Source organism: Alnus glutinosa, chromosome 1, assembly GCF_958979055.1.
Source record: "Alnus glutinosa chromosome 1, dhAlnGlut1.1, whole genome shotgun sequence".
Lineage (NCBI taxonomy): Eukaryota > Viridiplantae > Streptophyta > Magnoliopsida > Fagales > Betulaceae > Alnus > Alnus glutinosa.
In genome coordinates, this window is record NC_084886.1 from 14,809,347 (window position 1) to 14,831,924 (window position 22,578).

Genomic DNA, 22,578 nt, shown 5'->3' on the forward strand with positions numbered 1-22,578 from the left:
TTAAGGATACATTTGGTACGCGGAAAGGCTATATTCATTCGACATTATCATATATTCCAACACTTGGAATAATCATTCGGGATACCTTATTGTCCTAGCGTCACAATAAATGATATAAGGTTTGATAGGTTTAGTCGAGTTTGATTATAACTAAATAATTCCATCGATTAAACTCAAGTACAAACACACAGATTGCAACAACGTTTTCATTTCTGTGATTGAAATTAAAGTTGGTTGATAAAATCTTTTATCAATTAGAAGAGATTTTGAATTAGATTCCGTTTACACCAAAAAAAGTTGTGTAACCCGTAGACCCAATAAGTATCAAGAAAAGAAAAAAAAGAAAAAAGAGAGTTAAATCAGTATAAACCAACAAGTAAAACGAGCTATAAATGATTGGTGTTTATCAATTGTCCCCACATGCCACGGATTTTGGGCAGCTAGTGCCACAAAAGTCTCTTTGAGAGAGGTGTTAGAAACCCAATTGCGAAAACTTCAAAGAGTAGGTTGTGGAAGAGTCGTTAAGATGGTAGTAGCCTACTTTATATCCCACATCGGAAATAGACGAACCGGGTGTGGGAAAGGGTTTCCTATAAATATTGCTTGCGATGGAAATTTGAAATTTAAAAGGGTCGGTTGGCTAAATATGCCACGCTCGCCCTCAGTTGGTGAGTGCTGTATGGCTATCAAGACATATGGCCGACATAATTTGTGGAACTCCAATAGGGTTGGCTCGTTCTGGCCGACCCTCCTATATACATGTACTTCAAAAAATTCCAAGGATAAGTGAGTCCTGCACTATCACTATACAAATCCAACACAACTGCCTTCAATCCAAAAGAAAACAGAAAAAAAAAAAAAAAAAAAAGAAACAAAGATGCCTTACATTGAACGAAGTTGTGTTAGTGGTAGTGAAGGAATCATTTCTCAATTACGAGTGCCTCCAGACCCAGGCTCCTTCGACGCTGTTTCCATTCTTGAATCTACCCTGCAGAAGAACTCTGGAATGCTGTCCTCAGCGTTCCGAGAATTGTACCTGAACCCGAGGACTCCGGCGGAGTTAGTAATGGCGAAATTGGAATTAAAAAAAAAAAAAAAAGGAAGGAAAAGCAAAACCGAAACGCAGTGCAATAGAAGGAGCAACAGCAACGGCTAACGGGCGATTCTAACTTCTAATTTCAGTGTTCTTGCAGTGACTCAGTCCATCTGCCATGGGAAGAACGACCAGACGAACCCTCAGAGCTTCTACCACTGATTCAGCCAACTGGAAAATCTGAGAAGTTTTTTCTTTTATGTTCGCAGGATTACCTAGAAACCGTGGTTCCTACACAACTCGCCGAGCGAGGCTCCAATCTAGTCGTCATCAATCCAGGTACCGTGACCCTAAGCCTATCCCTACTCGCGCACACACAAACCATTACTATTCAGCACTGAAATTCACTAGCTTTTAGTGTTAACTCAGACTGGTATGTTAGTTAAATACCAGCTGGCAAGTCAGTTAAGATAGTTGGTTAATTGTTAGTTGATTTAGTCGATAATGTTAACAGATTACAGTTCAGTAGTTCATTCTTTTTGTATAAAGATAGAGTCTTGTACAGATTGTTATTCATTCAATACAAGAGAGAAACTTTCTCCTCTGCTTTCTTCTCTGTTTTCTCTGTTCTTCTTCCATATTTGATATGGTATCAGAGCACAATCAACTTCCAAACATGGAAATCCCTAGTTCATCTCTCAATTCCGCTGAATTCTCTGATTCTTTATTTCTACATCATGGAGATAGTCTGAATTCCATCCTTGTTTCTCAACCTCTGACGGGTGAGAATTTCAATTCTTGGAGTCGATCGATGTTGATGGCTCTAAGTGCCAAGAACAAACTTTGTTTGATCGATGGTTCATTGCCGAAACCTTCGAATTCTTCAACAATTTTCAAGGCTTGGACAAGATGCAACAATATGGTCTTGAGTTGGATCATCAACTCGGTCTCGAAGGAGATTGCAGCAAGTATAATCTACATTGATAACGCTGAAGCTATGTGGAAAGACCTAAAGGAGCGATTTTCTCAAGGCAATGGCCCTCGAATTTTTCAACTTCAGAAGTCAATCGCTGCTATTACTCAAGGATCCAACTCGGTAAGCTCCTACTATACCCAGCTTAAGAGTGTTTGGGATGAGCTTTCAAATTACCGTCCAATTCCTCAGTGTTCTTGCGGACGCTGTATTTGTGGTTGTACCAAAACAATCATGGATTTTCATCATCAAGAATACATTTACCATTTTCTTCTGGGTTTAAATGATTCTTTTTCTAATATTCGTGGCCAAATTCTGCTGCTTGAGCCACTTCCCCCAATCAATAAGGTCTTCTCTTTGGTCTTGCAAGAAGAGAGACAAAATGAGTTATCTGCAGGGGTTTTTCAATCATCTCAGTTTGGAGAGAGTTCTGCTTTGATGACAAGCAAGGCTCCTTCTCCTTCTGCCAATGTTAAGAATGCTAAACAGGCTTTCCGCAAGCCAAAACCAGTTTGTAGTCACTGTGGTGTGACCGGGCATACCATTGAGAAATGCTATCGGATTCATGGTTTTCCTCCCGGGTTCAAGTTCACTAAAGACAAGTCTGTTGGGACTTCATCTGCTAATCAAGTTCAGACTGTAGATACTACAAGTTCACCAATGCCATTTTCTCAAGCTCAAGTTCAGCAAATGATGGCATTCATGCATAATATGCAAGCTTCTTCTTCCTCATCTGCCCTTCAAGCAGGTAGTCTTTCAAATACTACCTCTGATCGTTTGATCCCTTCACCTGAAGGTAATCCTTTTTCTTTTGTTCACTGTACCTCATTATACTTAGACCCTAAGCATTCAGTTTTTTCTTCATGCCATACTTCTATTGCTTCTACACCTCATACTTGGATAATCGACACTGGAGCCACTGATCATATGATCAACTCCATTTCTTTATTCACTTCCATCATAGCTACTATTTCCACTAAAGTTAAACTGCCCAACGGCCAATTTGCTCTTGTTACTCATATTGGTACTGTCAAAATCTCAACACATTTAACACTCACTAATGTTTTGTGTGTTCCTTCCTTTTCATTCAATCTTCTTTCAGTTAGCAAGTTAGTCCGTTCCGTTAACTGTTGTTTTCTTTTCTTTGCTAACTACTGCTTCATACAGAATCTAACAACATGGATGACGATTGGAGTGGGTAGAGAAGCAAATGGACTGTTCTACTTGCTGGACAACCCTGATATGCTTTCAAAAGCTGATTCTTCTTCTTGTAAATTTCCTGTTCCCTTTCAATTTTCTGCTACTGTTAAATCTGTATCCACAGACATTTGGCACTATAGGTTGGGACATTTGCCTCCTTCTAGACTTCAATTTTTACATTCCAATAATCAACACATTTCGTGTGATTTGATATCAACTCCTTGTACTATTTGCCCTTTGGCTAAACAGAAACGTTTACCTTTTCCTCATAGTGTTACTGTTTCTATTTCTATTTTTGATCTTATACATTGTGATATATGGGGTCCCTTCTCGGTTGTTTCAATGAATGGTCATCATTATTTTTTAACTATAGTTGATGACTATAGTCGATTTACATGGATTCATTTGTTACAATCCAAAGACCAGACCCGAAATCACCTTCAATCTTTCATTAATTTTGTTGAAACTCAGTTCACTTCAAGAATCAAAGTCCTACGTTCGGATAATGGTTCAGAATTCAACATGTGTGATTTCTATTCTGCTAAGGGTATTCTATATCAACTTAGTTGTGTAGAATCTCCTCAGCAAAATTCTGTGGTCGAAAGAAAATATCAACATCTTCTTAATGTAGCTCGTTCACTTCGATTTCAAGCTAGTCTTCCTCTTAAATTTTGGGGAGATTGTCTTTTGACAGCTGCTTATCTCATTAATCGTATTCCTACCCCAAATTTGTCCAACATCTCTCCTTTTGAATTACTTCATGGTCTGTCCCCTACATATGATCATCTTAGAGTTTTTGGATGCCTTTGTTATGCATCTACTCTTTCTAGACACCGAACCAAATTTGATCCTAGAGCTAAACCTTGTGTTTTTCTTGGATACCATTTTCAGCAAAAAGGTTACAAATTATTTGATATTCATAATCATTTTGTTTTTGTTTTCCGAGATGTGATTTTTCATGAATCAATCTTTACTTTTGCTGTTGGTCTTCTTAAAACTTCTTCTGATGGTGTTTTTCTTTTTCCACAATCTGTGTCTTCTGATCATTCTTCTTCTGTTTTACCAAATGCTGTTCCAGATACTTCTTTTCTTAATTTTCCAGATATTTCTTCCTCACAGCCTGCATCTTCATCACAGCCTACACCTCAATCCCAGCCTACAACTCAATCCCAGCCTACAACTCAATCCTAGTCTATCCAATCTACATCTCAATCCCAGTCAGCACCTCAATCATTACCTGAAACTCAAATTCAACATGTTCCTAGAAGATCATCTCGCATAAAACAAAAACCAGGTTATCTACAGCAGTACCATTGTTAACTTGCTTCTCAATCTTCTCCATTTTCTGATTCTGTGCAGTTAAATTCAGGTAACTTGTACTCCATTTCTTCATCTCTTTGTTATGATCATTTGTCTTCTTCTTATAAAACCTACTGTTTGCAAGTTTCCTCAACCTATAAACCTCAATTTTTTCATCAAGCCAATAAATTCCAGCATTGGCGTGATGCCATGAATGCTGAAATTGCTGCACTTGAGGATAATCAGACTTGGATTATAACTCCTTTGCCTCCTAATAAAGTTCCAATTGGATGCAAATGGGTTTATAAAGTGAAACTTAAAGCAGATGGGTCTATTGAACGTTATAAAGCCCGGCTCGTTGCCAAAGGTTATACACAGTGTGAGGGCTTAGATTATTATGAGACTTTTAGCCCGGTTGCCAAACTCACCACCATGAGAGTCCTTCTTGCTCTTGCTGCTTCACACGGTTGGATCTTACATCAGCTTGATGTTAATAACGCAGGGTGAACTTAATGAGGAGGTTTACATGAAGTTGCCACCGGGTTATGCTATCAAGGGGGAGAACAAAGTGTGTAAGCTTACTAAGTCATTGTATGATCTCAAACAAGCTTCACGGCAATGGTTTGCCAAATTCTCTACAACTCTACTTAATCATGGTTTTGTTCAGTCAAAATCTGATTACTCATTGTTTACTTGTTCTCAAGGCAGTACATTTCTTGCACTTCTTGTGTATGTGGACGACATTGTAATTGCTAGTAATAATGGTGATGCAATTACTCAGCTTATTCAGTTTTTGAATAATCAGTTTAAACTCAAAGATCTTGGTGCTTTGAAATTCTTTCTTGGTTTGGAAATTGCTCGATCATCAAAGGGCATTTCCCTTTGTCAACGAAAGTACACCTTAGAAATTTTGGAGGACAGTGGTTTACTTGCAGCAAAGCCTTCCAAGTTTCCCATGGAAACCAATCTGAAATTGTCCCGGCATAGTGGTGATCTTCTTGCAAATCCTGCTAGCTATCGCAGGCTTGTTAGAAGACTTCTTACTATCACTCACCCGGACATTTCATATTCAGTCCAAATTCTAAGTCAATTCATGGATACCCCTCGGCAGCCCCACATGGATGCAGCTACTCGAATTCTTCGATATTTGAAATCCTCTCCTGGCCAAGGTTTATTTTATCCATCTACTTCAGTTTCACACTTAAAAGCTTTTTGTGACTCTGATTGGGCTGGATGCCCTGATACTAGAAGTTCTATTACTGGATTTTGTGTATTTTTGGGAGATTCTTTGGTTTCATGGAAGTCAAAGAAACAACATACGGTATCTCAATCTTCTGCAGAAGCCGAATACCGTTCTATGGCTGCCACCACTTGTGAGATCACTTGGTTGTTGCACTTGCTTACTGATTTCCAGATTACTCATTCACAACCGGCTTTATTGTTTTGTGATAGCCAAGCAGCACTCCACATTGCTGCAAATCCAATTTTCCATGAGAGAACCAAGCATATAGAACTTGATTGCCACTTGGTCCAAGATAAGATTCAAGAAAATGTCATTCGGACACTTCATGTGAAATCTCTACATCAACTTGCTGATTTGTTTACTAAAGCTCTCGGTTCTCATCTATTTCATCATTTATTGTCCAAGATGAACATTATTAACATTTTTAATGATGTTTCATCTTGAGGGGGAGTTTTAGTGTTAACCCAGACTGGTATGTTAGTTAAATACCAGCTGGCAAGTCAGTTAAGATAGTTGGTTAATTGTTAGTTGATTTAGTCGATAATGTTAACAGATTACAGTTCAGTAGTTCATTCTTTTTGTATAAAGATAGAGTCTTGTACAGATTGTTATTCATTCAATACAAGAGAGAAACTTTCTCCTCTGCTTTCTTCTCTGTTTTCTCTGTTCTTCTTCCATATTTGATACTAGCACAACGTAAAAACCCGCTAAGCCAATCAAAATTTGGCACACTGATTCGTTCTTTGTTTTTCTTTTTTTTTTTTGGTACCCCCCCAGGTTCTGCAAATATCAGAATGGGTCTCGCTTCGCAGGACAATCCGTTCAATTTTCCTCACAGCGTTGCTCGGTACACCAACCAAGTCCCCAAGAGAAATGCTCAAGACCAGGTTTGTGACTCTTTCAGTAACGTCTGGATTTTGTCCTTGTAGTTGCGGTAATTTGATTAAGACAGGTCGGTTCCTTGTATTTTTTGTGGCGGTATGTAACATTTCCTACAAACACACAGGCTATTTTTTGCTCTGATTGAAAGCAGTTTGAAAAACGAGAATCAGTAAACTGGAATTCACACGGAAGGAAACAAGAAAATGGACTACAAGTCCTTGGTCAACTTTCATTCAATTTTTTCAATTCTAAATACTTAATTAGAAAGCTGTTAATAAGAGCAGAATAGAAATTTCATTCGTTTTTTCTTAAATCTTAATTCCATCAAATTCCTTTCCTTTAGTGTTGCACATCTCTCTCTCTCTCTCTCTCTGTTTGGGTGTAACAAATGTATAACTGTACTATAAACAGTTATGCTTAATTCTTCATATATGAAAAAGAAGATTTTCAATGATTAAGACTTGAATGGACTCCATACAACAGCTTGCTCACTGGTCAGTAAGTGCTAAGAGTAGTGAAATTGATTAAACTATTGTGCAGATGGGACGTGTAGATGGATATAATCCACAGTGGCAGGAAGGAAGCAGCGTTTACTTGGACTGATATATACGAGAAGGAACCAACTTCATCTTTGCCATTAGGTAATTGAAAATTTGGAACATATGCACGCATGTCTATTTGTTCATTGACTTCTCATGCCCATCTTGCCGAGCATCTTATTTGAGGTGGACAAGTAATTAGGGATAAATCTTTCCATATAATTATAGAAACATTGCTTGTGTTTCAAACTAATTATAGAAGCACTTCAAGTGGTGCATTAAAATTTAGTGGTATCCCAAACAAAGTGATGAAGAACTAAAAGTGCTGTTCAAGTTGTTGATTCTAAAGCAATTATAGAAAAGCTATTCCTAGAATAGTGCTTTCAAAAACAATTACAGAAACACCAAGACTCCATTAGTTTCAACGGGTTTCTAATGTAAACCGTTTTCAACTAAAAATATTTTATGGAAAACTACTAATTTTCAGATGTTTGTTGACCACCCTAAAAAGGATTCTAAAAGCATTTTCCGCTATTGGTTGGTACAAACTAGAAGACAATAAAAAACTGGAAACTAACTAGGAACCGGCTGGAAACCACTGTATCTTGTGGCCAACAACTCCTTAAAAAAACAAAAAAAAAATACTCACTGTACACATGTGGACAACCTTACACAATTTCAGCCAAAATTCAATACACGACCATTGAGTGACCTCCCTGAACAGCCATAAGCCTCACATCACCATTCACCACAATACACATCCATCCGAACTGCCGTAGTTGCCACCACGCCACAATCACCAACGGGACAAACCACCAATCAATGACACACCATTACAAGAAATCCAAACAAATAATACCCAAAATCTAGATCCAATCAACCCAAGCATCAACTTATCATGCTTCAACAACCCATATATTTGAATCGGGTTTGCAATCGTGGCCTCCTGGCCTCTACCGTGACCAAGAAGCTTGGCCTTTAACCTCATTCACTTGATCCGCCTTAACATTGACCTTTGGGACGTTGACTATGTTGCAACCCGGAAAAAATGCTAGTCACATTTACCATATTACTCTAAAATGACTAGTCAAAGTTACAATTAGAGCTCATTAGATCCACTTTAAGGAACCAATGAGAGACTTAACACACATGTAACACAATCACAATCCACCTATCCAATGTGAGCTTTAACTTTCCAAGGTGCCACAATTTCCTCTACTCAAATCCTTGACTGACGTCAAGGCTCAAGTTAAGTTGTAGTGACTGAGTGCCACATGGTGTTACTAGGTTGCTTTAATACCATTGTCACAATCCAAAAATCATATTTGCACTATTACTTGGAAATGGCTAGTCGAAATTGCAATTAGAATTCATTGGAATCACTTATAAAGTCAAGTCTCACGTAGTAAGGAATTAATAAGACTGTGTACCCATGTAACACCTTTATAATCCACTCACCCAATATGAGACTTAACTTTCTATGATGTCACAGATTGTACTGACGTCTGTGCAATCTCGACTTACCCAATCGAAAATGTCATTGTCACCACTGTCTCCCTTCTCCCTCCCACTGCCATAACAAGCTTATCGCCAACTTCTGTGAGGATATCGAGACTTGCTTTGGCTCTCCGACCAAGGAACTCGTTATTGACTTCAATTGGTAGACCCATATCTAGCTGGGTAGTGGTTTTGGGCACAGGATGGCAAGAGTCAACGATCTTTCAGTGGTTGAGGGAGGAAGGGTGGGCTTTTTTTTTTTTTTTCCTTGGGGGGGGGGATGATTATCGTCTTTGGAATATGGTTTACGTTTCTTAGAAACAGAGGCCATTTTATATCATTTTAGGATGATTGTCCATTGACTTGTAGAACTGTTTCAATTGACCAAATTTCCTTGTCTCAACCAAACACCTAAAAATGAGGAAAATGTTGTGGAAAATATACATAGAAACAAACAAAGCTTAACTGAAATATCTTTTTTATGACAACTACGAAAGCACTACTTGAAATACCCTTTCATTCTCGTGTAAAAGTGAGACTTAAGTTACTGATTTCAAGTCCATTGAAGCCCTAACAAAGTGATAAAGAATCAAAATAGACTATTTCATTGGCATTCTAGAAGCAAACTGAAAGCCCTATTTGAATTAGCTGTTTCAAAACAATCATGTAAGCCCTATGTAAGCCATGGTGCATGCAGATAAGGGATTTTCCCATTGTTTGGCAAGTTGCAGTCGGAATACAGCTCCTAAGAGAGAACACCTTGACTCTTTGATGGTGTTTCCTTTGCATTTGTTGTTTTTGATTGGTTAATTGCAGTGATAATGCTTTCTTTATGTGTATCTCTAGGCATACTTTGGTTCTGATACATCTTGAGATAAGTGAGTGAGAAAATGCTACATGCTTAAACTGGGAGGAAAAGAATTGAACCTTGTCAGTTCCCCATGTTTTGTGCGTAATTTTCTCAATAGGTCAACTGGCTAATATTTTACCCCATTATTCCACATACATTGGTGTGGGCCAGGGGAAGGGTCTGTCAGCTCTAATTATCCTGATCCTGTTTTAATTTGTACAGTAGTGCACCACCGACCCATTCAGCTGTGAACTGCATGAGAAGTCTCACCCAACAAGAATCCTGATCTTTATTGCTGCATTGCATGGTTGCTAGGTCATAATTTCATGTTCTACCATTGAAATGGTCATGATTAAAATTCATTTTTCCTTTGCTTATCTCTTCTGTGATCTCCTAACGATTAGATAAAAAGCCCTTGTTTTGGTTTTTTTTTTGGGGGGGGGTGGGGGGGGTGGGGGAGAGGAGGCGGAGAGGATTTAGTTTTGGGGGCCAAGTGGTTAGAGATTTGAGATAAAGGTTTTCCTGGTATCTTATTTTCTTCTTATCAAAATACAATGGCGGTTGTATCAGTCTATTTTGACTTTATTTGAAAATTGAGGCATTGATAATGATCGGTAAGATACCTTCATAGTATTCTCATTTTTCTTTACATGTTTCGTGTTCTATGCTACTTGATTCATTCTCTGATTGATCACAATCCGTTGGATAATATGGAATTAAACTTGATGGCATTTAACATGCGACCATGATTAGTTTGTTCTCAGATTTCATTTCTTTAAAAATGCAAATTGCTTATGCAGGAAGTTGGACAAATGAAGTTGTGACTAATGAGTCTGTGGACCAGCATGAAGGCACTAACTCTGAGGAACTTATTTCAAGCAAAACTAAATTCAGACAGTTCATTTGTGGTGAGGAAGCACTTAAAATATCCCCGAAAGAGCCATATTGCTTACAACGTCCTGTTCGCAGAGGTCATTTGAATATTTCTCAACACTATCCCATGCAGCAGGTACAGTCCCCATGTTTATTAGCTTCCTCATGCATCAGAAAAAAGATTTCTAGCAGTCATATTTTAGTCAAATGCAAGTCTTTTTTGCTAGATCACTGAATTTAGTGACCAAATAATTATTTCCACAAATCCTCTTGAAAGAGAGGGGTGCCTTTCTTATTCCTTTTTTTTATTATTATTATTATCATTATTATTTGTTGTTGTTGTGGTGGTTGTCATTGTCGTTATTATTGTAAAGAAAATTTAGATATGTAATGGATTGGAACCTTATAATGTCATGGGATAAAATAGAATAATGGTCACAAATTGCAAGAGATGAAGGGAAATAGGAAATGGATGGATAAGAAACCAGTTTACTTTTGAAACATGATTTCATACTAATTTTAGATAATGGAACTTTAATTAGCTATATAAGCCTACCCCAACCATCCCTCGTTCCAAGGTAAGTAATGTGATGACTTATTAAAATTCTTGCGCTTTAATTTTTTAACCAAAACACAAAACAATACTGTCTTTTAGTGTTTTGCAAACTACTGTTTCTTATACTTACATTTTGCTTATTTTTCAGTTACTTGAGGATCTGCATGCTATTTGGGACTGCATTTTGATAGAGAAACTGCATATCCCTCTCATTGAGAGAAACATGTACTCTGCCATTCTTGTTGTGCCAGAAACATTTGATAATCGGGGTATTTATATCTCAAATAGTTCTTTACAGATTTTGAGATCTTTAGGATAGAGAAATCTCTCTCATTTACTCTTGTGTCTATACACACACACACACAGATGCTATATACTTGAGGATCTGCATGCTATTTGGGAATAAACAGGGGGATCTTTCTCGCTGTTGAATCCTAATAGAACAAAGAAAAGGGAGAAGAATTGGAATGCTTCCAAACATAGAGTTGTTTATAAGTGCACCATTAAAATGAGTAAATAAGATCTTTTATGGCACTATTTTCCGGTTTCATTTTTGGACTTGCAGGTTTGACTAGCAGAGTGCACCATTAAAATGATGCGAGAAAAGGGTTGACTGTTTGTGTTTTCATTTGTACAGATCTTCATCTAAGTATGTGAAATATGCTTATTGTAAGGACCAAATCTTTTAGCATAGCTTACTACATCAAGGAGTGGATCATGAGATTTTTTTAGTTAATATATATCCACTTCTTTTCTTCACTCTGCTTGCAAAATCTATTCCGTACTCTTTTCGAATAGCTGTAATGCTCCATTTGTTTCGACGTAAAATGATTTCTGAAAAATGATTTCGGCATATTACGGTGTTTGGTAGGGGCGAAAATAATGGTCAACGAAAATCATTTTCGGTTTGACCGTATAAGCTTCTTTAATTTTTAGAAAACGATTTACGATTTTAAAAACCGTAAATCGTTTTCCGAATTTAAACTCTTCGTCATTGCACGCACATTTGATATCCGATTGTCTGAATCTGACAATGGTCAGTCGTCAGAATCCAGGCCAGGCCGGAATCCGGCAACATCTGGCCACCGGAATACTACCGGCACCAAAATGCGGTCACCATCGCCGAATACCGGCGGGCCAGATTCTGGCCAGAATCCAGCCATAGTCAGAACCCGGCAGGAATCCGGCCGGATCTGGACGGATCCGGACGGATTTGGCCAAAATGGCCGGGATCCAGAGGAGTTCGGCCGAAATCCAGCCAAACATGCTCGCTGGAATCCGGCAACAGCAACTGGACGTTGCCGGATTCCGGCGACAGTTGCATTTTTGTCTTTCGTAATTTTTTCATACGAACCAAACACTCGAAAATATTTTCGAGAAAATTATTTTTTAAAAAAATGATTTCGTCGAAAATATTTTACAACGGAAACAATTTTACGTCGAAACAAACGGAGCATAAGTGTACATTTGGTTCTCGGAATGGCTATATTCATTCCACATTATCATATATTCTAACACTTGGAATAATCATTCCCATATGAGAGTGGGTTTTGATACACATACAACCTCCATCCAACTATTGCACAACCTCAAGGCACATTGGAGTGGGGTCCATTATGTGGGTCCCATCCCAATGTGTTTTGGGGTTGTGCAATAGTTGGGTGGAGATTGTAATTTTAGCATTTTCCTATCAGAATAGCTATTTCACTTCACATTCTTTTATTTATCAATAAAAGTTATTTATTTTCTTCATAGAATAATTATTTCGCGTACCAAACGTACGCTAACGCAATGCTTTATGGGTGGTTGTGTATGAGTTTCTTGGCAGAAGTTTGCATTTTAGGTATATTTTTGTTGAACGATTATATATGGTTTAGACAAACGTAACCCAGGCCCAGGGCAGGATCAAAGGAACCAATTCTTAAGAACAAACTATAAACTTGAGATTGTGATTCCTCCAAGTTTTCAACAAGTAGAAACAAAATTGTATTTAGCAGAAAATCATAGCATGCGAGCGACCCTCCAGTGATTGTGTATAACTAATCAACGCAAAACAATTCCAAATTTAGGAAAATGCTTGTCATTTAAAACCAATTTCTTTTAATAATTCAAAAAATAAATAAATGCACCAAATCTAAATACGTTAACAAAACAAACAAACAAATAAGATCGAGGTCCATTTTATAGTTGAAATCCCGCATTTGGGTATCCATAAAACAAACAAAATAAAAGGAAAGATTTTCACTTTCCACAAGAACAACATATTAAGCAGCTGCTTATTAGTTTCCCTCTAAAGCTTAGAAGAGGCTACGACGGTTTTGGCAACCAATCCCAGCACGCCACATACCTCCGGATACAGACTCTTCCTTATCTCCGCGTACACCTCACCGTTCCACTTCCTCTGCGCCAACTGTTCCCCCCGGCTCACTGCAGCCTCGACCACACTCTCCACGCCATCGTGCGCCGATTCCACGATCCCCATCGTCACTGCCTCGTCACCCTTGAGTTTCCTCCCCCCGAGCAAGATATCGCGTCGAGCCGAAACCGAGCCGATCCTGGACCTCATCAGAGCCGTGAAGTAGTCGGGGAAGGTGAGGCCGAGGTCGACCTCGCTCATGTACAGCACGGCTCTATCACGCCTCATGAGGATGTAGTCGTGGCTAAGCGCGAGGAGGAACCCGGCAGCGGCGGCGTGGCCGGATACGGCAGCGACTGTAGGCATCGGGAGGGAGAGGAACGCGGCGACGACCGGCCGGAAGGATTCGACCATGTGGTGGAGCCGATCGCGAGCGGCGGAGGAGGAGCCGGCAGCTTGTGCCCAAGCGAGATCGAAGCCATTGGAGAAGAACCTGCCGTGGGCGGTAGTGACGAGAGCCGAGCCGCGGATGGCTTGGGACTTGGCTTGGGAGAGCGCCGAGAGGAGGGAGTCGATAACGGCTGGGCTCAGCCGGTGCTCGTCGTCGCCGATCAGGGTTAGGATGAAGAGGTTGCCGCGCTTCTCCAACGTGCACATGGTGGTGGTTGGGTGCTGATTAGCTCAGGCCTTGGCACGCGTGAACTCTCTATCTTTGTCTAGCTATGGGCCAAAGTCAGGCGCTAGAGGGATCAAAACCGCTGGATCAAAACACATACAAATTATAAAATATAAGAGAGCAGCAGCAATCTCCCGACCATTTTTTTTTATATTTAGGAACAAAATAACTTTTTACTTTCTTATAAAAAAACACAACACTAGATTTCTTTAATTTTTCTTATAACAATTAAATACCATTATTTACTCTCTTTTTTTCTTTTTTCTTTTTTCTCTTTCCTACTTTTTTTCTTTTTTTTGTATTCATTTCTTTTCTTCTCTCACTCGTATGCTCTCTCTAGACTCTCTTGCTCTTGTCTTCTCCAGCTAATCCTAGATGAAAACCGACAAATCGAAGAATGCCAACAAATTTCCAAAACCCACAAACAAAGCAGAAGCAAAACAAAAACCAAACAAATTTCCAAAACCCACAAACAAAGCAGAAGCAAAACAAAAACCAAATCGAAACGACAAACCTATGGGTGAGGCAGAAAGGGAAATGTTGGGGTACCCACTGCTATCCCACTGAGATCCCACACTGTTTACATGGACAAAAAAGAAAATTCTTAAAATATTCAGAGGCTTTTTCCCTCTCTCTCTCTGTGCCATCTCTCACGAAATAAGCAAAAAAAACAAATTCAAAACAACCATTTCTCTTCTCCATAAACCGGTCCTCTCCCTCTCTTCTTCTTTCTCTTTGCTCTTTTTCTTCTTCTCGCCGGATAATCTCTCTCGACGAAATCTCTGCTGGATCTCGCAGTCAAATCTCTCTCCCCTCTCCGGCCGACCGTCCTTCTCTCAATGGATTCTCTGTTGGGTCTCGTCGGAAAATATCTCTCTCTCTCTCTCTCTCTTGACGGAATCCCTCTCTCGCCAGAAAATCTCTCCCTACCCCAGCATTTATTTTGCCTTAATTTATTGCTGAGGCCTGGGAAGTTGTAAAACAAGGAAAAGGGTTCTTGGAATCACCGACCTAACTCCAACTAATATTTTTGGAATTCTCTAGTATTCTAATTCTGTACACGATTTTCTTCTCATTCTAACAAAAAAAAATTATTTTCTGAAAAAGACTACTTAAATAGTTCTTCTTCCAAAATTTACTTGGCAATCATTTAGAGCATTAGATTCTTTGTAGTGGTGCTTTTCTGTTGGGTACTATGTATTGAGAAGAAAAGGATAAGTAGCAGGAAGAAAATTTCTCCATCCAGAAAGTCGATTGGAATATAAACACCAACTTAAGAAACAGGACTACAAGACTAACAGGGGAAAAATAAGTGAGAAAAGAAATGGAACTTTAAAAGTTATCCAAACCTCAATTATGAGATGTTGCATGTTTATTGAAGGGTTTAAGGGGTACTTTACAAATAGGGGGTAATTACCTTAGTTTTGTTTTAGATGGGGAATTAATAATTTTCATATTTCAATCATAGAAAATCTTTTTGAAGAATGTAACTGGGAATTTTCTTCACCAATTAGTTAAACCTTCCTTGGCTTAGACCATTTGAATGGAACCTGATCGATCTCAAACTTTGTTTGTAAAAGGAACAACTTTTATACCAGTGTTCTCACTTTCGAGCAAACTGTTTGTGAAGCATGCTTGTTTTTTAAAAAATAAAATAAAATAAAAAATAATAATAATTTACCCTTTTGCTTTGTATTTATTGCTATTATCTTTATAATGCCTTGGATGCTAATGGGAATGCCTCATATGCATTTAACATGTATTTCCAGGTTCAAAATCAGAACGAAATAGCCTGTAATTTTCAAGGTTTGGCCACAGTGACTACGCAGAATATCTAGCTCGGAAGGGAACTACAATTTTACCATTCAGATAGCCTCATCTTCTTCTTCTTCACGGGGGTCCTCAACAAACAGAATCAATCAAATATATAAGAATCAAATTATGTAAGAGAGCACATGAAAATCACAAAAGTTCATCTGAAGCACAAAGCCAAGTGCACTCAAAACTATTTACATCATTCAAACTTGGAAAGAAGTCGAGTCTGGGAGTCATTTGCAGCCCAAACTTACCCACATTTCCCACAAAACAGACTACAAAACGATGCAAACAAATTTGGACAAAACAACCGTATTAATTTGAATCAGAAAAATCTGATTTATGTTCATCTACTGCATCTCCTTCCTATCTCCATTTCTACGCTCTCCCTTCCTAACTGCCTTGGATACCTCCTCAACAAGAACTAAAGGAAAATGGCCAAAGATAGTATAACCCTATTGGGTCATGCACTTCACACGAATGTACTTTTTCGACCATTTAGCTGCTGGAGGAACACTGGTTCAGTCCAACCCACATTTGCATGCTTTAGGGCACAACAAACTGCTTATACTCTTGAAGAAGCATAATGCATAGCAACACGATGACTCCCAGTTTGCGAAAGGTGGAGCATCCTCATCAAAGTTGTGAGGAGCTTCATCTATTTTTGCAGTAATCAAACAATTGATAAGTTCCATGAAATACTTCCATCTATGTTGAAAAAAAAAAAAAAAGGAATAGAAGGCCATCAACCGATTACTAGCACCAATACTTGCAGCAATATACTATCCTCTATAAATTCTCCAATAGACATTAACATACATCAATTATAGCAATATACTAACATCTATAACAAGCAAAAACAAAACACCTCAATCAGCTATTACCAGAATCCACCAAAAAACATACTGCATAAAAGGACCAAATCAGTCCATCTAACTCCAAAACAAATAGCAACCACATTTGCTGTATCAGCACTCAATAATAGAAGGACCAGATCAATCCATCTAACTCCTTCCAACAAAAATGTGGAACTCATAACCCAAAAGCCAACACTAAATACTTCCAACAAATTAATCCCAACATAATCACCTTCCGATTAGACATTAACGAAGATTATTCAACAAACACCATAATTGATCACCTACCCAAAAATCAAACAAAATTACACCCATTAGAAATCAGTTTCTTCCCCTTATCGGCTACGATCAACACCCAAAATATACGTAGAAAATCAACCCACAAATCTTTTTTTGTTCACTCTCCCAAATCACTGAAATAAAAATACGCAGACAAACGCAAGCATCAATCTAACAGACGGAGAGACGAAATCTGAGAGAGATTTTATGCTTAAACGTATTATATGCTTTGAATTTTTTTTTAATCCAGAAATTAAATACCAAAACACTTAAAAGTACCTCCGGCGAGAGAGAGAGAGATTTTCCGATGAGAGAAAGCGAGCTCCAGCGAGATCCGTGGAGACAGAGTTTCCGGCCCGATCCGGCGATAGAAACAGTGTTTCCGGTGAGAACCTGATAGGAACCCACGATAATTTGAACAGAATTAAAGATATTTGATAGATAATGAACTCCTTTCGGGTAGGAGAGACCACAAATGAATCCACTTAGGGCTGGATACAAACCACAAATGACAAAATGCCAATACAATAATCAATAATCTATTCTCCACATTCTAGAACTCATCTTATACTAGAGCTACGTAACTGAGAATAAAACTACCCACTAACATGTTAAACTACCCACTAACATATTAAACTACCCATGCACATATTAAACTACCCGTGCACTAAATAACTACCCATGAATAACTGCAGCACACCACTACCCATGTCTAGATAGTCCTTCACGTGGCCATGAACTGCAGTTGTCCAACACCCACGTCTAGAGTCCTCCACGTTTCCATCAATTGCCCCGCCTGGAAGAAGAACCTTGTCCTCAAGGTTCATGTGGAGAAATTGATGAGAGGTTCAACCTCTTCGGCTCCGCGCTTACCACCCACAATTTTTGTGTCCCCATTTTCGAACTCAAACCTTTCCTCCATTGCAGAAACCTCAATAGAGAGTGCTTGAGGTGTTTGGCAACGATGTCCCGGTGTGAATTTTTCATTGCAACCGAAACACAGGCCCTTCTCCCTTCTTTTCTGCATCTCTTCCCATGACAGTTTCTTGGCAGCACCCGATGAATATGGGCGTGTAGTATGTGTTGAGTACCCGGCTGAATTTGTCGACATAGTTGGCCCTTCACTGCTTGCAATCTTCCGGTCTCTAGAGAGATTATCATCTCTCATGCGTGCTAGCTCAATGGCATCACGGAGGGTCTTCGGTTTGAACATTCGCACAGCAGATACAATATCCTGTTGCAGCCCTCCAAGGAATGTTCCCACGAGTGCCTTTTGTGGCCACCCATCCACCCGGTTTGCCAAACGCTCAAATTCTTGTTGATAATCCCGCAATGTCCCTTCTTGTTGGATTCTTGAAAGTGCCTCGTCATAATCTTCGACTTCGGTAGGACCGAATCGAATCAGCAACTCCCGTTCGAAGGCGTCCCATGTGATGGGTACTTGTTCTTCCTTGTACAACTTTTGAACCCATTGCCACCATTGATTGGCTTCACTTTCGAGATGAAAGGCTGCCAGGGATACCTTTTGCTCCTCCGGTATTTGCTTATAATTGAAGTACTGAACTACCCGGTTCAGCCACACGTTGGGGTTGTCTCCCGAGTACCGAGGAAACTCCAACTTAGTGAAATTACTCGATCCTTTAGAACTATTCGAGTGCCCGGAAGAATGATTTCCGTTTCCTTTGTCTGCAGATGATTCACCATGTTCAAAACCCTTGAAGAAGAGTTCCTTAAGCTCCGCAAAGCTGGACTGTGATTCTGCATTCATCTTCTGCATTACTTCTTTCAAATCCTGAATTTCTAATTCCAATTTCTCAATGCGATCCTTGTTGGTAGCCATGCTTTGAATTTTGAACCTGGCTTTGATACCAAGTTGATAGGAACCCACGATAATTTGAACAGAATTAAAGATATTTGATAGATAATGAACTCCTTTCGGGTAGGAGAGACCACAAATGAATCCACTTAGGGCTGGATACAAACCACAAATGACAAAATGCCAATACAATAATCAATAATCTATTCTCCACATTCTAGAACTCATCTTATACTAGAGCTACGTAACTGAGAATAAAACTACCCACTAACATGTTAAACTACCCACTAACATATTAAACTACCCATGCACATATTAAACTACCCGTGCACTAAATAACTACCCATGAATAACTGCAGCACACCACTACCCATGTCTAGATAGTCCTTCACGTGGCCATGAACTGCAGTTGTCCAACACCCACGTCTAGAGTCCTCCACGTTTCCATCAGAACCGGCACAGAGAGATTCCGTCCAGAGAGATTTTCTGGCGAGAAAGGGATTTCGTCGAGAGAGAGAGAGAGATATTTTCCGACGAGATCCAGCAGGGAATCCGTCGAGAGAAGGACGGCCGGCCGGAGAGGGAGAAAGAGAGAGAGAGAGATTTAACGGCGTGATCCGGCGGAGAATCTGGCGAGAAGAACAAAGAGAGAGAAGAAGAGAGAGAGAGAGAGAGAGAGAGAGAGAGAGAGGGGGAGAGGGAGAGGACCGGTTTATGGAGAAGAGAAATGGTTGTTTTGAATTTGTATTTTTTTTTTTTTTTTTTTTTTTTTTTTTTTTTTTTGCTTATTTCGTGAGAGATGGCAGAGAGAGAGAGAAGGGGAAAAAGTCTCTGATTTTTGTAAGAACTTTTTTTATCCACGTAAGCAGGAGTGGGGTCACAATGGGATGGCAGTGGGTACCTCAGCATTTCCCCGAGACAGAAATCACTCTAGGGCCCTGTTTAGTAACCACTCCCCTCCTCCTTCCCTTATTATCACTTTTCTCAAAAAATATTAACTTCAAAACATTCTTAATCTTTTTTACTTTTTATATCACATCATCAATTTTTTATTATTATTTAAATAAAAAAACTCACTACAATACAAATTTTTTTTCACTTTTTCATACAAATTCTTTCTATTTTATATCACATCAATCACTTTTTACTTTCACCAAATAAAAATATTCCCCTTTAAGGGGAAGGGAGGGGAGAGGGATTAGTAAACGGGGCCTAGATGATTCTTTAACTAATCCTGGATTGTCCGACTTTTGCAACACATAGCAGTGACGAAGAAAAAAAGAAAAAGAAAAAATGAAAAAGATACAGTGGGTCGAGGCCTATTTGGAATTAGCTTTAGGCTTTTTCCTTTTGTGTTCTAAAAGAAATTATAATTTGGATGGGAGAGTTAGGGTTTTATCTGAGAGGGATGGGAGCTGAAATATTGGATTTGTTGTCTTAAAATTTAGGAGCGGCAGAGTAAAGAGATGTATGTTGTTTTGTTGTCAATTAGCTGATTATGCTATAAATTTTGGGGTCTACACTTGTTGAGAAGCGGTTTTGAGAGAGAGAGGGATGGCGGAAGGATGATATCGGCGAGTCCCCAGCCTTGCAGCAGAAGGCAGTGGTGAAGAAGTGAGCACGCAGCGGCAACGTGGATGGGAGTCGGCCTGGCGAAGAAGCGACAGAGTGGGGTGGTTGAACTCAACGAGGGAAGAGAAGAAGAAGAAACGGAGAGGAGAGAGGAGAATTAACCACACAATCAGAACACTATCGGAGCTCTCGCTTGTCGATAACTTTAGTTGCTTGTCATTGGCATGTGATAAACACGTATTGTTTTAATATAATATGTTTCTCATATGTTTAAAGAATATATGTCACTCTTATATATTGATTGTATGAAATTTCTTACAAACCGATTTGTAAAAAATTTATGTCATTTTAATATTGGTACGAGTTCTCAATGGGTAGTTCAATCAGTTGGGAACTACGTCTCATGAAGCCTAGGTCACTAATTCTAATCTCTATCTCCCCTTCTTGTGTGGACATGTCAACAAATAAAAAAATAAAAAAATATTGGTATGCCAAGAATGGAACCATAATTAATTATTATCTTGACTTGAATGATCATATTTCTCTTAAAAACATACTTTTCTTAGTTTTCTAAACTACTTTTATAATATCTTTTCATATCTTAACATACTCAAATCACAAATATCTTTAAGGTGTAAAACATTTTATAGCAATAAAGATTAAATCCTCATAACATTTAAGAAATCATATGCTTCCACATTTAAGAACATCTTCTCTTATCTATAAAAAATAAAAAATAAAAAAATATATATATATTTATATTCTCTTGCTCCAACGAGTTCTCAAGAGTTTCTTCAAGCTTTCACATCCCTCTTTACTCTCTTCTCTCTCATATAGAACTGAATGGAAGGCAACACAGAGTGAAAATCGTTTAAATAGGCAATTTCATGCCTACTATGCAAGCTCGTCTGAACATGTTATTGGGGTCGTCCAGACAAAATCGAGTTTGAAGTATTAAATTCAGCTTCCATCAACATCCCGTTGCTCTAGTCATCAATCGACGCATGGAGATCCAATCTGATCCGGACGAATATTGTTCCTCATTCGGACCAAAACAGACATTTCACATTAATCATACGTCCCATCCATCAAATCCACGGATGTGCAAGATTCTGCATGTTCATCTAAACTCATCTGAATGCTTAACCCTTTATGTCCGAACGTCCATTTGATGCTTTATCGTCTAGACATTATACTTCACATGTTCGAACGAGATATTAAATTTCATAATTCTTTTAAGTTCGAGCTTTGGGTTTTCAATCCTAACCTTGACCCAACAGTCTCCTTAGAGCATTTGTAGTGAACCTGTCAAAATTTCAACAAATTTTGACGAAAAATACTACTTTTGTTATTTTAGTTTTTATGCCGGGAGCATAATCGGCCGGATTATCAACTATGGGTACCGGATTTTTGAGGGCTGAAGCAAAATCGGCCAAATTATCAACGCTAGTAACGTCGACAGGAACTGGGTCAGTCACGCCGTGGTTCGCCGACGATTTGCCGTACCTCTGCTTGAACAGCTCGCCACGCCGATGCTTAGCGCCCAATCGACCAGCCACACGACCTGTCGAATGGAAGGATCCTACTCCGGTCGTCGCATTTGAGAAGATGGTAAACAGGAAAGTAAGAGAAAAGAGATGGAATGAAAAATTGGAAAAAAGCAAGAGACGATCGACGAATCCCTCGTCTGATGAGACGAGGGTTTCTGACAATCCTCAATTTGACGATGGTGTTGACGAGCTCGTTGGAGACGAGATTTTGAACAAAATCGTCTGATTTTGGTGATTTCGTATGTTTGACGAGTTCACTGCGAATGTTCTTATAACTTGTGTTAGTCCATACCTCATTTGATGGGTGCCTAAGCCCGAATTCATTCAATTTCTAAGTATTAGGCTTTTTGTCATTTATTACTTTTCTTCAATATTACATTTTTCATTGTCCAAACATCCCAAGGCAAAATTAAACAGCAAATTTTTAAAAATATAATGATTAGAAAAGATGTATTTTGAAAAATATAACTTTTACGAGAAGATAAAATTTTAAAAATATGCCGATTGGGAAAAGCCAAAATCTTAAAAATATGACAATTACTAAAGATAAATTTTTTAAAATATGATCGTTGAGAAATAATAAAATTTTGAAAATATTACAGTAAAAATAAGATAATTTTTTGAAAAAAACAAATTTATTGGAAAGAAAAAAAATTATAAAAATGATTAGTTAAAATAGAAAAGATCACGTATTTACTTTAAAATATAAGTA

At 38.7% G+C, this 22,578-nt stretch overlaps 2 protein-coding genes and 1 non-coding gene across 7 annotated transcripts; 2 read left to right on the forward strand and 1 right to left on the reverse strand.

Annotated features, from left to right (window-relative positions):
* Nucleotides 1–624: 624 nt before the first annotated feature.
* LOC133859021 (U11 spliceosomal RNA) lies at nucleotides 625–753 on the forward strand. Its single transcript, XR_009898687.1, has one exon. It is a non-coding gene; the product is annotated as a U11 spliceosomal RNA (small nuclear RNA).
* A 128-nt stretch (nucleotides 754–881) lies between these two features.
* On the forward strand, nucleotides 882–11,704 carry LOC133874147 (actin-related protein 9-like). 5 transcript variants are annotated; one of them, XM_062312000.1, is made up of 5 exons: nucleotides 882–1,372; nucleotides 6,526–6,635; nucleotides 7,171–7,271; nucleotides 10,317–10,525; nucleotides 11,094–11,704. In XM_062312000.1, exons 3-5 carry the CDS (start codon nucleotides 7,184–7,186, stop codon nucleotides 11,262–11,264), a joined length of 468 nt encoding a protein of 155 aa, XP_062167984.1. In that variant the 5' UTR covers nucleotides 882–1,372; nucleotides 6,526–6,635; nucleotides 7,171–7,183; the 3' UTR covers nucleotides 11,265–11,704. The 5 variants fall into 5 exon arrangements, with proteins under 5 accessions (XP_062167984.1, XP_062168005.1, XP_062167977.1 ...); XM_062312021.1 differs by lacking the exon at nucleotides 6,526–6,635 and having other exon boundaries at nucleotides 11,094–11,214; nucleotides 11,511–11,704; XM_062311993.1 differs by lacking the exon at nucleotides 6,526–6,635.
* A 1,405-nt stretch (nucleotides 11,705–13,109) lies between these two features.
* On the reverse strand, nucleotides 13,110–19,429 carry LOC133874178 (enoyl-CoA delta isomerase 2, peroxisomal-like). Its single transcript, XM_062312032.1, has 3 exons — nucleotides 19,199–19,429; nucleotides 17,208–17,321; nucleotides 13,110–14,059 (listed from the first exon to the last, which is right to left on the reverse strand). The coding sequence occupies exon 3, from the start codon at nucleotides 13,956–13,958 to the stop codon at nucleotides 13,236–13,238; it is 723 nt and encodes a 240-aa protein (XP_062168016.1). The 5' UTR covers nucleotides 13,959–14,059; nucleotides 17,208–17,321; nucleotides 19,199–19,429; the 3' UTR covers nucleotides 13,110–13,235.
* Between the last annotated feature and the right edge of the window lie 3,149 nt (nucleotides 19,430–22,578).